Consider the following 18,012-nt stretch of genomic DNA (forward strand, 5'->3'; position numbering starts at 1 on the left):
GTTTTAAATGATATTTTTTGAAATATAATTATTACATTCAAAATATATAAATATAATTTTTAATAAAAAATATCGTTTAAATAGTTAATTAAATGATTAAAATATCCTTTAAGACTGAATTTAATAAAATAATAAAACAAGGCGTGAATAATTACTACTACATTAAATAAAGACGTCTCCTTTATGGGGTATGTAAAGTGTATTTAAGTGAAGTTGGGTTCACACATAACACACTTCACCAGAAGCTGAAGCTTGTTTTCAGTGTCCCAAAAGTTCAGTTTCACTTCTGAACTCACCGTTCCAATCAAATCACACATCCCGAAGACAAAATAATAATAATAATAATTAATGTCGTCCATGGAACCCAACTTCATAGTAGCTCCGCTGGACAGTGATCAGATGCCGGCGCCGCCGCAGACCGGATTCAATCACGGAGGATCCCTCTCCGACGACCCCTTCCCCGTCGCCGACTGCTTCGACGATCTGCCCAACTTCGATTTTGAACCTTTCGAATTCAACGACTACAACTTCCCGCCTCCACCGCCATTCGACGTCGGAGAGGCCTTCGATTCGATGTTAATGGGGGAATTGAACGGCTGGTTTTCGATGCTCGACGAGCAACCCGATGATTGGCTCGCCCAGAACTGGCCCACGGAATCCGGTTATCCCGACGGAATCGGAATGGCCGGCGACGGCGGCATCGGCGGCGAGAAGGGTGGGGAAGGGAAAACGGTGGAGCAGCATCACCTGCAGAACAAATCCGTGGACGGGTCCTCGACGGCGGCGTCTGAGTTGAAATTGCTTGGTTTGGTGAAGAAAACCATGGCTCCTGAGAAGCTCGCTGAACTTACAAGGGTTGATCCTAAGAGGGCAAAGAGGTTGATCTTTTTGTTTTAATTAATTATTTCGATTATTCATTTTAAAAACATTATTTTTTAATTATAATTTTAATCTTTAAACTTAATTTAGATATTTAATAAAAAATATTTTATTATATTTTTTATATATAATAATTTTTTTTATAAAAATTATTTTTTTTTATTAATTTCAACTTTCACAACCAAGTTTAAGATTTTAAATTCATAAATGTTTTTTTTATCAAAACAGTGTCAATTACATTAAAGATACGAAATTATAGTAAATGTTTATTTTTTAATTAAAAAATAATATTTTTTAATGTTAAACTCAATTTTAAGTGTTTTGATTAGAAAATGAAGAAATCGAAAAATGATGATACATTTTTTCTTTGTTTACTTGAATAAAAAATATAAAGAATTACTTTTAAAAATAAAATTTCAAGTTTTTAATTTAATTTTTTCTCTCTCTTGCCTTCCCTTCAACCAAAATAAAAGGTAAAGGTTAAAGTTAATAAAATTATTTCTTTTTATACTTATATATTTAAATTCAATTTCTTAAAAAAATTTAACAAAATCAATTTTTATTATTAAGATTAAAAAAATTAAACGTTACTGATTATTTTAATATGTAATAAGGACTTTCAATAAAAAATTAATAAATAATAATTTTTATTAAAATATAATATTTAGTATTATTAATATATTAAATTTAGTGATATCATATAATTTTTAATATATATATATATATATATATATAGATGTATTTATTTAATATGCATAAATTCTTATTATGTATTATTAAACGACATTAAAAAATTTGTTTACTTAATTTTCTCGATTAAAATTGTGTAAAAAAGAGAATATCGGTTAGATTTAAGATTCTAATAAAATTTGTATGAATTAATTTTTAAATAATATTTTTGAGACAATTAATACGTTACAATTTTTATGGGTGTAATTTTTTAATTATAATAATTTATTTCTAATTATTTATATTATATGTAATAAAAATTAATCAATCATTAAAATATGATTAAATAGTTTTTTGAAGTGAGACCAGTGTTTGGCCAATTTTTTTTTCATGCTTCCCCTTTTTAGATAAAATGTCAGATTAATCATAATATTGTTTTTGAAAAAAGAATCTTGAAAGCAATTCTTATTTTAAGGAAAAGAAAATATAAAAGAAGGACCAAATATTACTTTACACTGCTCTGAACCAATCTTTCCTCTTGTGCGTGCACTATCTCGTGGTTTGATAAAATTATTTTCGAACATAATTGGTAATTTTAAAATATTTTTTTTGAACTTGACAAAAATAATAATTCTTCTTCAAGATAAATATTAATTTCGTAATTTTAATATATTGCAACATAAATTTTTATTAAAAAATTACTTTTTATTTGTTTTAATCAGTGTCTAGTTAACAAGATCCTTTCTTGAAAATAAATTATACTAAGCTATAACATAAGTTGAAATTTTTGTGGTGTAGGATTATGGCCAATAGGAAATCTGCTGCTAAATCGAAGGAGAAGAAAGCGCATTATATAAATGAGCTAAAAGAGAGGGTCGAAACACTTCAAACTGAAGCAATTAACCTTTCTTCACATGTTATCTTGATTCAGGCATGTCTTTTCCTTTTCAATTTATTATGCTTCTACATAAACATAGATGTGGTAAATTGGGTGTTAACAATGGCATACATCTGTTTTACTGCTGATTGTGAGTTGTGTGATTGCAACACTTAATGAACACACGTTGTAAAGAACTTTCTTTTCATAGAAGAAGTCAAGTTGTAGGTATGAAGAAGGGAAAATATTAAAAGATCCATAGCATGGCAATAATTAGATTCAATTACTGTCACTTATTTTGAATTTTGTTCTTTCTTTTTAGCAAAATATAATTAAAAATTCTCTCTCTCTCTCTCTCTCTCTCTCTCTCTCTTAAATTTATCTGTTAAAACTACTCATCTAGCTTGTAGGCTTCCCAGCTGGTTTTTGAGAAAGTAATGTTATTTTTTATTTAAAAATTCTACCATACTTCTATAATTTAAATTTTCTCTCTTTTTTCACCAAGTTACTTATACTATTTCATATTTCTCCTTTTTTCTTCCTATCATACTCCTTACACTTTCTACAATAGTGTCTATCTCATTCCTTATGAACTTTGAGAAATTTTGATAGTACTGCACTTATTTAGCATCTATAAAGACAGATAAATACGACAATCCCCTGAAATTTTATTTCAATTTTCATGAAAGGAGGTAAGAGTAACTTTTACCTTCACATTTTGCGCTTATAATACAATCCTCCCCCTTCTTAAAAGGACACTTTCCAACTGAATAGCCATTTTGTTCTTCTGGCTGAATCGAGTGTACTATTTGATTAAATATGTTGAAAGAATTATAATATGTTCAATTTACAGTTTTCCTTTCCTCTTTGGCCATTTTCAATTTTTCATACATGCATGCATGTACATGACTTTCTTTGCATGCATGGAAATCATAATCAACATTCATGCCAAATTTTCTGCCAGACTGTATTTCGTGATTTGTGAATCGTTACTCCTGACTGCAATATTTGAAACGAATCATATACTTTATTATTGTTATTGTATGCTTGAAATGGCTCATCATGATTTATTAATCATCTTATAAACAATTATAATTTGAAACTTTTTAACCATATTTTTCCAATCTATTGAAGTGGTTGGAATTTAAAGCCTGCAAGCAAACAGTATATGTCATGGATCCATAAGACACCTGATAAAATTGAAAGAAAAATATTAGGCAAGAGGTAATGGAGAAAATTGTGCGTGGTATCTAGAAAGAAAATCTGGGATCCAAAGAAAATTCAGAAATAACGCAAGACTGATAATTTCCCTAAGGAGTTTGGATAGGGTTCAATTGTTCCATACCTTATAACCTAAAACACAAGAAATTAACCTACTAACGAGTTTAAATGTGATAAATCTACATGCCTCATTAGGGTATGGTAAAGATGTAAAAGGAACATTTCTAAGTTCTCAGCCTTTCAATGTAAAGAAAAAATTGCTGTACTTCTCCAATTTGGTGATTCTAGATCACATTTCACTTATATAATGATATAACTATAGTTCCATATATCTATGGAATTTCCCCAATTAGTGGAATAGTACTAGTATTTAGGAACTTGAAATCTAAAAAGAGTTGGAAGCATATAACAATTAGTACATCTATGTGGGTGTTTAACATTAACATTGTCGTGAGTGATCACTATACATGTTTTGAAAAGTTTTATAATTGATTGTTGAAAGTTTAATGCAACTTTCTTTTTTTCAACTTGGGACTAACTATGGAATTATAGATGAAGGTACGTTTGTGCTTAGTCATAAACTAAAATTTTGATATTGTACCTTATGTTATTAAATATCTGCCCTATTTTTTATATGATCAAAATGATTTTGGCAGTAACATTAAGTTCGGTTATTAACTTTCGGGGACTATTCTCTCCTTGTACAATTTCTAGATTAAGGTTTAGGACCAATAACGAAGTTTCCAAAAATATAATCAAATTTATAATTACTTTTCTGGATGTTACCTTTACCTATGACAACTTTCAGTACTTGCACATATAGGGATGACATGATATCTTAATATGTTGACTATAGCATCTTTTAATTAGGTTCATGTTCATCATGTTACCTGAGAAAAGTCACTTGTGTTTTTATGGTCTTTGCACTGGAGACAGCAAAAGTAACAAATTCTCTATTCATTCCATGGTGTCCCCCTTTAAATCTCACGGTTGACACGAATCCATTTGTGGTTAGAGATTAATTGTTCTTATCAGCGTTTTAGTGGTGCTTGGCTAATTAATGGTTATTTCTAGAGTTGTCTTTATTGGATATTGATAGAGATTGGTATGCATTACTCAATCGATGTGTAACTTAATAGTGACTTTGATAAATAGAATTAATTAAACTAACCAGGATTGCAATGATTCGTCGGGTCAATTGGCTTCCCCCACTATCCAGGTCTGTTTTATGGGTGAGATTACAGATTCAAAACTCACGGGGTGCTTTAGCATGTGACTTATTAAAAGAAGAAGAAAAAATTATGTTAATTTTGTATATTTAGTAATATTCAGTCTATCTACACATGATTAGAAAAAGAAGAAAAAGGAACAAACGTATTAATATCTCATGTGATGCAGAGAGACACTGCAGATATTGCCAGTCGGAATAAGGCGCTCAAACTATGCATAGCGGCAACGAAAGATCAAGTGAAAATTAGAAATGGTATGTATGGTTCCATATTTTTATATGCCTAAAGCAGTGCTTTCCCTCATATCTCATTAAATTGAATAATAAAAGGTTTAAACATAACTCGTTGCATGAACAATATCATAAATCTGCGTGTGTATCAATTACCGCTTTACTTAAAATTGGGGAATTCTAATGCGTGAAAATTAATCTCAAGTTCGGAAGAAAACGTATCATTACTTGAAGTTTAACGAGTTCTTCTGCTAATTTATGAATATATAGTTATAGTATATTATCATGGATGCATGCAGCCATCACCAAGGCGTTCAAGGATAAAATTGAGATCCTTAAAGATGAGACTGAGCAGATTTATGCTATAACGGGTTATCCTCCTTCATATCCCGAGTTGGTCTCCAAGTTATCCCAGTTATCTGTGAATCAGCTTCAAAATCCTCCATCCAAGAATGTGACTCCTGATGATCAGCAACCACAGCTCTGCATGCCTCCTCCTCCTCCTCCCTCTAATCAGAATTTCAGCGGGTATTGTGACGACCCTAGTTTCTCCAACTTCAACCAACCCAACTAATTCATAATAGCAGCAGTAAATGATCGGTTATGGAGGATAATCATCAGAAGTTAACATTTACTGTGCATATGTGTAATGGGTGAGGCTTGTGAAGGCTATCACTGCAGCTCAGTTTCGTACTTTATTTTTATTTATGTTTTACAGTTTTAGTCTTGAACTATAGCCTATTCTTATTCATTTCCTACATTTCTAGGTTTAAACCGCAGTTTATATTTTATGTTCTACAGTTCAGCGGTAGAAACATTTGAACATGAAGTTTTAGAGGATTGAATTGATGATAAGTGGGAATGAAAAGTATTCATTCTGTTAGCAGTTAGTATAGGTCTCGAAATTAATTACTTTATCAAACTTTAATCGGTTATCTAACGGAAGTGGAAGGAAAAGCCATCTTCACCCCCCCCCCCCCATGCCTTATGTTTGTAGATGTGCGTCTCCCCCTGTGAGAGAAAACCTCCTATGGTTTTTTCTTATAATCTTTGATTAGCACGGGGATCATAGTAAAATTTGACGAGAATATTTATAAATGTTGAATAAAAATATTGGGTAAAATGCATAAATTGATTTAAATAAATATTATTATAACATGCCAAAATATTAACCGAGTTTTATTCTAACTAAATTTGAACAAATTGATTTTAGTTCTTTATCATTGAATCTTCGTCTTAATGTATAGGAGTCGCAACCCAATTAATTAGTTAGTATTATTGCTACCCTAAACTAGAGCTGCACCCCTTTTTGTTTACAAATATCATTTCAGTGAAATTTAGTTTTCGAGCCATCAAATACACAGCACGATAAGGAGGGTGGTTCCAGCTCCCACGCCCTAAAACATTGGGTTCAAACCTTCATTTCCTATTAAAGACTTCCCTCCATTTCCTTAAAGCCTTCGACAATTTATCTACACAGATTGCGAGGGTTTGTGAAGGTGGCACAATCTTACAGACAATGAAAATACCATTAGCCAAAACACAAGAGAGTGGATAACGATAACATTAATGATATGCGGAGGTCGTCTTAAGTTTGATTCCTAAGGATGTAAACTCTCTTAGCACAAAAACTACGTTCAGTTTTTTTTTCTGCAGCCGAGTGCCGCCTTCTTATACATTTGGTCAAGTCCGCTAAATTTGCGTTCTTATATATTTTCCCCCTCATGCGCATATATATATGGTATATAATCTTGTTTTCTATAGTATATATTAAAGACTTTATTTCTATATTCAGTATTCAAGATAAAATAGTCCATATCGATAACATGAAATGAATCTCTAGAATATTCGCCCCAAAAGATAGATTTTAAATGATTTAACTAAAATTAAAATTAGTAAATTAGATTATAGTTTGCCTAATTTAGTTGATAGAATTATTTTCCATTAAGGAGTACGATAGCTAGAAAGGTCAAGAGGGAAGGGATTAAACAAACATAATTAATCTTAAATAATAATTGCACATTTGATGACTAAGTACATTGAGTCATTTATTTGACCTTATATTACTCTCTGAACTCTTCTTGACGACAGTGAATTATGCCATCAGCAAGCACTGTTTCCAGCAACAAGGTCCTTGCAATATATAGAGGCTGATTTGGTCCATGTTGGAACCAATTGGATCGTTTAGGCCTGTTTAAGACAACCTTACTGCTAAGTAGAGGTGTAAAAAAATCAATCAAACCAAATCAAATCATATTTTAAAAAATTTAAATAATATAAATTGATTTTAAAATTAGTTTACTTTTTTAAAAAATAATTTGGTTAATTGGTTCTAAAAGCAATTTTTAAACCAAAATTAGTTATGGCTAAAATGTATTTTAAACTAAACTAGTTTTGAATTAATCCTATTTTTTTAAATAAAACTCAATTTTGAATCGTGTTATTTTAACCATATTTTTAATCAACTTGTGACATGCTAACATAATATACTTTAACCGTCTTTTTTGGGAGTCTCCCAAATGTATAATGTTACATTATATATACGTATGTGAATTAGAGTTTAGGGTTTAGGGTTTTGTTCTTGCGATTTCTCTCTATTTCTCTTCATAGCTAGAGTGCATAGGATCACTGACCACCTTAGGTAACCGCTCTATAGGATGATGTAGATCACAATAATCGTGTAGTTGTATAACTGAGTAACTGTTTGTGATAATTACAAAATAAAGACGACGGTAGTTTTTAGAAGTATTTCAAAACTTAAAATAGGTAGTCATGTTAAATTATTGTATTAGGCCCATATTGTTGATTTCAAGTATAATTCAGTGATCTATTAACAATATTTATATTAAATACACAATAATTTACAGTGAGATTTTTCAATAGAATGAGCGAAAACCTTTTCATCAAAGCAACCACAGATAAAGCAGTAGTTATAGTTATAGGATTGTTTGAAAGAACTTACAAGTAATTTATTAAAACAACTTATAAATAAACTCTTTTTTATCTTATTTAAATTTTTTTTTTTGCAAACACTTATAAAAATAAGCTATTTTTAACTTACAAAAAATAAAAGTTATAATATAAATCTTCGTATAAAATATTATCAAATAAACATACAGTATATATTCAAATGTGCATACAATAATAACTTTTGAATAAGATTGAGATAAAATTGATGAAAACATCCATTGTATCAATTATTTATTCAAATTACATAAATTAATCAACAAAGTTCACCTCCATGAGAATCAAGGATGCAATATACAAGCACAATGTCCAGCACCAATGTCCTCTGCAAGGCATAGAGGCTTTCTAAGTCCATCTTGAAACCAAATCATTCGTTTTTGAACAAATTCATTAACAAATGAGTCCAGCATTTCAATAGTAACGTGTTGCATCACCACCACGTGAGCAATATTTCCTTTGCATGCTAAATTCCACTTACGGGAAAAGTCATCATCTAAAGGCCTCTCAAAGACAACCGTGCTGCTAAACTCATTCGACATTGTGCCAATGCCAGCATCACGTAGTTTACGCCATAAATAATGTGCACTAATTATGCACTTTTGCACCTCATTCTCGATTCCTATCAAACCTTTTTTCTGCAGAGCATACCAAATGAAGATGGGAGCATGCCCACTTTGGCTACCTGTAATTGTAGCATCCCTAGAAGCAATCACTTCAACATCTCTTGAAAGGGTGTTGGTGTGTTCTAAACGGGTCATTACAACACCACAAGGAATTGGACATCCCAAAAACTTTTGGCCAGAAATGGTTATACTTCCAATGGGCTTCTTAAAGGTAGTTCTTGGAGCCTGGTGGGGTTTGGGCCAAATAACAACAATATGAAATTATAATTAAGAATGAGTAAGGTGATGCTTTAGTTAGATAATTTTATAAGTAGGTTTTTACCAGGTACACATTCCCAAACAAAGTATAGCGAGACATTCGAAAAAGAAAAATTGTTATTAACTTGTAGATACGATGTTTCCCGATTTTGTTTGTGTTTGGGTAAGGGGGCAGGTCCAAACCAATCAAATTTGATTTAGTTATTTTAATGATTTCTTGATATTGTAGAATCTCTCGTTATAATAAACCAATTCTAAATAATATTATACTTCATCAACATTTAGCTCTCTCTCAATGGTTAAATTCCTTTTAATATCTAATTACTCAAAATATATATGAGAACAAAGTCGGATATATAATAAATATATAGAGACATTTAATTATAGTTTGATCATTGGGTGATTGAGTGTCAAAATGAATATAAAAAAAGGGTAGAAAAGAATGTTTAGCCTAATTACCGTAGATTAAATAATGGCTTTGAAAGCTTAGAGTATTAAAGATAAAAGAAAATTTTGGTAGTTAGGTTGGGAGTTTGCGTCTCTGGTGAAAAGTATAATTCGGAGAAACAACGAATATTTACTAATTAATTTCGATTGAGATTGAAGTAATTTAAATTAATTATTTAAGATAATTTAAATTAGTTTAATTGATTGACTTCAATCAAGTTCATTTGATAAATTTAAGACATAAAAAATCCATTATGTAGGAGCTAGGTACTTGTTATAGGAACTCAATTTACTACGAAAATATGTAAATAGTTTGATTTTGAAATATTTTGTGTGAAAACTTTTTCATTATCAATCAAGTAAAAAATATTTTAAATAAAAATAGTTATTATAAAAAATTAACACATTCAATGATATAAAAAATATTGATTAGAAGACAGTACAATTATTTTTACCTACCATTTCAATTAAATTCTTCATTAAATATGCATTACGTCAACTATTAAATGAAAAATTAAAGCAATGACGTGGATACAATGTTTAAGAATTTCTCTTCTCGAGATTCATGGAGGTCCCATCTCCATATGCAGCACTTATCACTATTCTTCCTAAGTGCAATATCAAAGTAGTGCTTTTCTAAAAGTAAAAATGGACAATAGTAACATTTACTCACTCGTTTAAGAAAAGGCAGCATCATTCCAGATAAAGCTCCATCACAATGAATATAAAATTGATCTCGAGGGAAGCCACTTTCCTCGAGTGTTTGTATTACGAGATTAATGTTATCAACAGCGCCTTTCATAGTAGTTCCTAATTTATGTACACACACGAAAAATCTCATTAAGTTTAACCAAAATCTGTAAACGAGTAATCGTGGGTGAGTGTATAATATCTTGTTCTTGTAATGTGTTTTAGTTGTCAAAGATGAGAAGACCTATGTTTAGATTGATGATGGCTGGCTTGTTTTTATGAGCAAGAAGTAACGTATCCCCAGTTGTAACGTATCCCCAGTACTCACCCTTCTCTATCTCCCATAGGTTGGCAAACCAGTCTAACACGCAAACTTCAAATTCTGTTGAATTTAGACCAAAGCTGCTTCCTATAAGTGGATCACCAGCATTGTTTAGGTGAAAATGCAACAAAGGTGCCAGTGCTTCATACTCGAAGTCCTGATTAGTAGGGTAACCTGCTTTAGCGGATATCATTAGTGGAGGTCAACTATATATAGAATTGTAGATGAAAAAGACAAAATAAATACAATATATAAAAAGATCAGGCATACCCAAAAAGTGCAATTTGTTTTGATTTAGTGTCCCCACGTAGTGCGTGATTACTTCAGCCAATTTAGCCTGTGTCTCCCCCTTGCACTTCATGATGTCAAGGCTTGTATGTCCATTACTCTCTTGGATTTCTCTACACTTCTCTTCTTGTTTAGAGAGCATGAAACGCTGTGTGAGCTTTTGGAATGTTGAAAGACATCGTCATATTCTTCTGCACTGGGTTCCCCATTCTTTCCATAATTTATATGGTTTTGAGAGTGAGGAAAGACGCGAAGAGATAAATGAATCGAACCATTAATTTGCATAACATTGAGTTCTAATGGTTTGAGGACAGGGCATCTATAGATTCAAATTTCAACAAATGTTTTCAATTCTTGTAGGTTTTCCTAACAAGTGTTTATGAGTAATTAATTACGGGATTGTTTGGAGCATAATTTTTAATTTTAAATTAAAAGAATTATATATTATTTAAGATGAAAAATATATTATTAATATATAATAATTTATATTTTTATTTTTAAAAAATATTAATTTTAAATATATTTATTTAAAATATAAATTTATGCTCTTTCCTTCTTTCTCCTTTAAAACTCTCCATCCCAAATAACTTCTAAAAGATTTAAGAAAACTAACTTTAATTATTTTTATTTATTTATATAATTTAGTTAAAAATGATTTATAAAATAGACAGAAAAAAATGTTCAGTTTTAAGATAAATTTTGTTCGTAACTATAAGCATTAATTTTCAAACAAAAATTAAAATATTAGTATATGCATTGTTAGTCTATAACCAGAGTATAATTTATTGTTCTAGTAGTTTACATACTAATGATATCTAGCCAAATTTATACTATCATAACTATTGATGTGCATAATCACAAAATAATATATATATATATATATATATATATATATATATAACTTTTATTATAAATATTATAGAAATGTAAAAAATATAACTTATGTTGTGAGAAATATCATCACAAATTTGCTACGAAACCTTCTTAAATAAAAACTTATTTTTTTGCTTCATGGATTTTTCAAACAATCGACTTATATCTCACGTTTTATGCAGTTAATATTAATTTTATGTGACCCCATACGTGAAAAAGAATAAGAAAAGTAATAGTATTTAAATTTCACACGATAAAATTTATATTAAAACTAAAATAACGTAAAATATAAGATAAAGTTATTATTTCATTAAAAATAAAATAATTTATCTTACCATAAACTAGGTCAGATATAAAATTTAAGTTTCGTTACTTGACGTTATTATATTAGAGACAATCTGCACGCATTTAGCACCTGTTTATCTTGAAACGTTAAATAATAATTTAAAGTTTGTTATTTTTTTTAATTTTTACACAAAAATCCTTCACTTTATATAAAACATATCGTATCTCACATCATTCTTTTTATTAACAGAAACGTCTATTGGATTATTATTACAACAATTATACTTATATTTGATTTAAACTTTTTATTTAATTTACATCTAACAGTTAATAAAATAATAAATTATAACTCATTAGATATAAATTAAATAAAAAATTTAAATTAAGTATAAGAATTTTTAGATTTATATTAATATAAAAATATAAAAAATTCTTTTTCATATATATATATATATATATATGAATTAATTTACTCAAGTTGACTAACTCATTTTCACGTTTTTATTGAATGAGATAATTATGATTGTATAATTTTTAATATTTTATTAAAAATATACAAACTAATACCTTTAGGAACTGGTTAAAAATAAAAAATAATGATACACTTTTTTTTTATAATTTTTAAAATGCTCTTAATATACTTTAGAATAAAAAAAATTATTTATTAATATCATGTAGACGTTACTTAACAAGATCTTCCCCTTATTATTAACAAAACATGACATGAATATCTTTAAAAAAAATAATTAGTTTTTATATATTTTTTAAAAAAAATTAATTTTTATAATTTTTTATCAAATTTATTTTAATTTTTTTAAAAATAATCCTTACTGTTAATTAAAAGTTGTTAAATAATAATTAAGCAAATAATATGCCATATAATTTTTATCATATGACAATGATAACTTTATACATGATATTTAAATAAATAAATATTTTTTAAAATATATACAACTTTTAGAATTATTCTTTGATAATATTTTAAAATTTAAATAAAATAAAATAATTTGTCATCATTACAATTAGCACTAAAGTGTTTTAGTGTTTAGAATCTACTAATATAGAATGTTTTGAAGTTTTTTAATTATTCTGTTTACATTTTTATGAAAAAAAAATATTTCCGTTGATAAGATGAAATTGAGGGTAATAAAAATAAGTTCTTATACATCACATACAAAGAAAAACTTTTACTTTGTCCCATGTATTAAAAATAAAAAATATAGATTCAAGTGAACAGAATAAAGTAAATTTTCCTACTTTATTATATAATATATTTGTTAATCATCTTGAAAATGATATTTTGTTCTTAAATAATACTACTTGACAAATATTTATAAAAGAAAAATAAGATAAAAAAATGTTGTTAAAGTTATGGTGTTTATTTAAAAGATAATAATAAAATTTATTAAAGATAAATTTATTAAAGATTTTAAAAATAAAAATAAAACTTTATTAAAGACTAATTTTTATGAATTAATTATTTATTCAAAGTATGACACATGAAAAATTAGTATTTGATGTGAAAAGTATTTCATGAAACATTATTTTTTTAGTTACTATTTAGTATCTCAAGAAATTAATAATAAAGACTTTTTAAAAATATCATGGAACTAAAATGGATAAAATTTTGCATATTCCACTTTGTGTACTAAAGTAATCATCAAGAGGCCTTTCAAACACAACCATATTGCAAATTAATAACTCATTATTCAATACATGTATGTATATGCATCGATACAAGAAACCATACATGAGTGTAGAGTCACATTATTTATACGTGCAATGTACAAGCACAATTTTCAGCTCCAATGTCATTTGCAATGCATGGAGGCTTTCTGAGTTCATCGTTGAACCAAATAAGTCGTTTTTGGATAAATTCAGCAACAAAGGAGTCAAGAATTTCAGTAGTAACGTGCTGCATCACAACTATATGTGCAATATTACCTTTGCAAGCCAAATTCCATCTACGCGTAAAGTCATCATCAAGAGGCCTTTCAAAGACAACTGTGTTACTAAAGTCATTCAACATTGCACTAATGCCACCATCACGTAGTTGATTCAGTAGGTGGCATGCATTCAGGGTGCACATATACACTTCTTTCCTAAGTCCTATTAAGCCTTTTTCTTGGATAGCATACCAAAGGAAGATTGGTGCATGCCCACAACGGCTACCTGTGATTGTGACATCCCTTGAAGCAATAATTTCAACATCTCTAGAAAGGGCATTTGTATGTTCTAGACGAGTAATTACAACGCCACAAGGAATTGGACATCCCAAAAACTTATGGCCAGAGATTGTTATACTTCCAATGGGCTTCTTGAAGGTAATCTTTGGGGCCTGCTCAGTCACCCAAACAATGTTAGATAAAATAATAATTTTAATCTACAAGATAATTAATATTCTAGATAATTGGATTGATTTTTATTGAACAAAAATTAATGTGAAGCCCAGATTGAGAAAAGCGTTCCAAAAAACATTGACTTCAATAATATTCAACTAATTACCTCAACTTTAAAGCTTATCAAACGAGGATATAAATTTTAATTTATTTAATATGAACGCAGAGATACATATGAATCGATTCAATTCAGTTTGGAAGGAAAAAAAATCAAAATTAACTTTTTAAAAAAAAATATTTGAGTATGTAAAATAATTTTCAACAAATTAGAACAAAACAACCTTGATTAGGAACAATTTGAATCTTTAAGGGTAATTTTAATTAAAAAAAATGAAAACCTCGTAAATTTATCTCAAGAAACACGTGAACCTGTTACTAAGAATAATACTAAGCCTTAAATTTAAAATACCAATTAAAATATATTTGCTAAGGACTGAAGAATTCCCAAATCCTAAAAAGTTATAAAAATAAATGCATATGAAATATTAAATCAGTTCAATTCATACTAGTTCGTACTTGTGCATAGCCAAAAAGTAAAATTAATTTAATTGATCTGATTCAGCTTGTCAGATTTATTGAATTGCTTTAATTCACTGAACACCTTAAATAAACGAGAATCCTGTGCATGTGGTTTATTAGTACTAGCGTGGTGCCAGGGAGGGGGGCACGAAGGCAATTGTTATCTTATGTATCGGCGAATTGCTGCGCTCAGCCCTTGTACCTTATTGAGTATACCAATTATTTGAGTATTTTTGGCACTGAATTATGAATGTTTTTTGGCTCTATCATAAGAAAAAGAATACATATTTGCCTGTGCAATAACATTTTTTTTTATTAATTGGAGCAAATTGAAATTATACAAGCAAAATTTTAACAAACTTTTTATATAATTAATAAAAATATTATTTTTAATTTATTTAATTTAATCTAACAAACTTCTAATTATTTTGCTCATCTCAGACCTGGTAGTCACGTATCTGACCTCCACTTCTGTATCTCCCATTCCCATGCACAATACCAAATCAAGTAATAACATTTTTTCTTGTTTTTTTTTTTTTTTGGGTTCTTTAACCAATAAATAACTTACTCGTTTGACAAAAGGCAACATCATTCCAAATAGAGCTCCATCACAGTGAATGTAGAATCGATCACGAGTGAAACCACATTCCTGAAGCGTTTCAATAACAAGATCAAGGTCATCAACTCCTCCTTTCATAGTTGTCCCTGCAACAATTAGAACCCTTCTAAGTTTCGCCAACTGTATATAAATTTTAAATGAGAGGGGGTGCATATTGGTTGTCAAAGACGAGAGGAGATACCTATGTTTAGATTGATGATGGCTGGTTTGTCCTTGTGATCAAGAAGTAAAGCCTTTAGATCAATACAATCAATCTCACCAGAGACCAAAACGTTAATCTTCTCACACTGCATTCGGTACATTCTTGCTATTTTGAAAATTGAATAATGTGAATCTTGTGAGGTATATAAAATCCCATCTGGAAATTGCTCTCTCCTGTATAAAAAAGATATAAATCAATATTAGTTATTAAATGTGTTTAGACTTAGAATATATTTTGGAAATATCAGAAGACTATAAATTAATTAAAAAGTTCATCAAAACTGACCCCACGAAAATCCCATGAAGATTGCCTTCAGTTCCACCTGTTGTGACATATCCCCAGTACTCATTCTTCTCTATCTCCCACAGATTTGCAAACCAATCAAGCACGCAAACTTCAAATGCAGTTGAATTTAGACAGTAGCTGCTGCCTACAAATGGATCACCAGCATTGTTTAGGTGAAATTGAAGCAACGGTGCTAATGCGTCATAGTTGAAGGCCTGATTAGTGGGGTAGCCTGCAATAAGTTGAAATCAGTAATTAGTACACTCATTTGGATTTACTCCTCGGTCGTTTGTGTATTATTATAAATGAGTTAATAATACTATTCCAACTATTAACTTTAAGAACTGTTAAGAGTTTGGAGAAAAAAATAGAGAACAGTGTGAGAAAAGATAAGTGCTAAGAGCAAGAAATCTGAAAAAAGAATTGTAAAAACAAGGTGATACTAATTAACTGGTACCTAAGGAAATCATGCTGTAAAAATTAATTACTAAATTTTTATCAGAAATTATTGAAATGAATTAAGATATATGTGTGTATTTTTTAAATTTTATAACAAGATGTTTTTTCTTAACAAGTGTTCTAAAAATATTGATTAACATTTTTTTTAAATAATATTATTCTAAATGAATTGTTTCTTGACATTATAAAGTGATATGCGATAATAAAAAAAAAATCAGTAAAAGTGTATGAAATTAGTGAGTGTAAGAAAAAGTGTCAAAATATCACAATTCCAAAGTTATAAACAGTTAAAGTTAACATTAAAATAACCTTAATATTTTCAACCCCGTTAATTATTTTTAACATACCATTAGGCCACATTTGAAAACATTTCTTTAATTTTCTTTTTATTACATTTTATATTAAGAATAAAATGATGTAAAAGAAATACTTTTTCATATTGTTAACTAACATAATATAAGCATATTAAAGAAAAAACAATTTTTTTAGATAAAAATCCATCATATTCGATGTAAAACTTATTAGTTAAATTTAATTAAAACTATATTTTTATCTCCACAAAATAAACATATTATGTTATTCAATTACACAGAGCTAGAATTAAAAGATATATGAAAGCATATTTCAAAGTAAAAGTGCAAAAAGCTACCCAAGTTGCGCGAGTTGCGCTGAGTTAGGGTCTCGACGTAGTGAGTAATGACTGTAGTCAAATTGTCTTGTGCCTGGCCATTGCAGCGGGTAATGGCAAGGTTCATATGTCTATTGCCATGTTTTCTAGAGTGCTTGACATTGCTCACAGTCGTTGGCAACAGCTCTGTGGCATGATTTGATGGAACGATATCCGTTGCCATGTTCTTCCTCGTTGAATTCTCCATTATTGTAATATGCGCAGCACAGAGAGTATGAGAAAGACAAACGATCGATGTGTATTAATAGCCTGAAAAAGCGACACTAGTGCATGATGTCTCTTGGATTCATTTGTTCAATTATTGGATGTGTATAATAATATTTTATTATTTAAAATTTATATTTATAATAAGTTTTATATTTTTTATATTTGCAGGAAAGTTCATCTTTTTCTCCTTTCACTTTCTTAGTATCCATTCTCACCCTTCTCCTTTTTTTTTTACCATAATATCTCTGTACTTGGGATGTAAATTCTTCTGGTAAATTCACTTTATTTTGAACGGCAGCAATTTCAATTTAATTTTGAATTATTAAAAGTCAAATATTTTTCTGTTAGGAGGAGGTTGTCAACGCTCATACCAAATCCAAATGCACACGACTTTCAGCAGTGTAATTATATTTGAAAGGGAAAGAAAGAAAGTAAAACAGAATTTGTTTGTTAACAAACAAATAAAAAATCTCCGCCATTTGAACCGAAAAGGAAACATAGAAACAAAAAAAAATCTCTGACAATAGACAAATAAGTATAAACAATCAAACCACATGAACAAAACTATGATAAGATCAGTAAATTATATTAAAATAGAACACGAAATATTTTATTGCGATACATAAAAAATACACAAAACAAAAAACAACTCATGTAAAAGTACGAACCAGGTGAAATCGAGCACATATACGTCATTTTATTTATAAATATTAATTTTAAATAATAAAATATTATTAAATTAAATAATGTAATATTTTTTAATGTTAATTATATTT

The 18,012-nt window shown here is 29.0% G+C and overlaps 2 protein-coding genes and 1 pseudogene across 2 annotated transcripts; 1 reads left to right on the forward strand and 2 right to left on the reverse strand.

The window, feature by feature from the left end:
* The first annotated feature begins 378 nt into the window (after positions 1 to 378).
* Positions 379 to 5,978, forward strand: LOC113873853 (transcription factor VIP1-like). Its single transcript, XM_027512203.1, has 4 exons — positions 379 to 878; positions 2,347 to 2,479; positions 5,045 to 5,129; positions 5,405 to 5,978. Exons 1-4 carry the CDS (start codon positions 400 to 402, stop codon positions 5,677 to 5,679), a joined length of 972 nt encoding a protein of 323 aa, XP_027368004.1. The 5' UTR covers positions 379 to 399; the 3' UTR covers positions 5,680 to 5,978.
* A 2,505-nt stretch (positions 5,979 to 8,483) lies between these two features.
* Positions 8,484 to 10,785, reverse strand: LOC113872017 (annotated as a pseudogene).
* Positions 10,786 to 13,629: 2,844 nt separating this feature from the next.
* LOC113872016 (serine decarboxylase-like) lies at positions 13,630 to 17,210 on the reverse strand. The gene is made up of 5 exons (XM_027509174.1): positions 16,991 to 17,210; positions 15,883 to 16,114; positions 15,577 to 15,770; positions 15,345 to 15,481; positions 13,630 to 14,196 (listed from the first exon to the last, which is right to left on the reverse strand). Exons 1-5 carry the CDS (start codon positions 17,190 to 17,192, stop codon positions 13,630 to 13,632), a joined length of 1,332 nt encoding a protein of 443 aa, XP_027364975.1. The 5' UTR covers positions 17,193 to 17,210.
* Between the last annotated feature and the right edge of the window lie 802 nt (positions 17,211 to 18,012).

This window comes from Abrus precatorius, unplaced genomic scaffold (genome assembly GCF_003935025.1).
Source record: "Abrus precatorius isolate BTA unplaced genomic scaffold, Abrus_2018 Scaffold7, whole genome shotgun sequence".
NCBI classification, from domain to species: Eukaryota; Viridiplantae; Streptophyta; class Magnoliopsida; order Fabales; family Fabaceae; genus Abrus; species Abrus precatorius.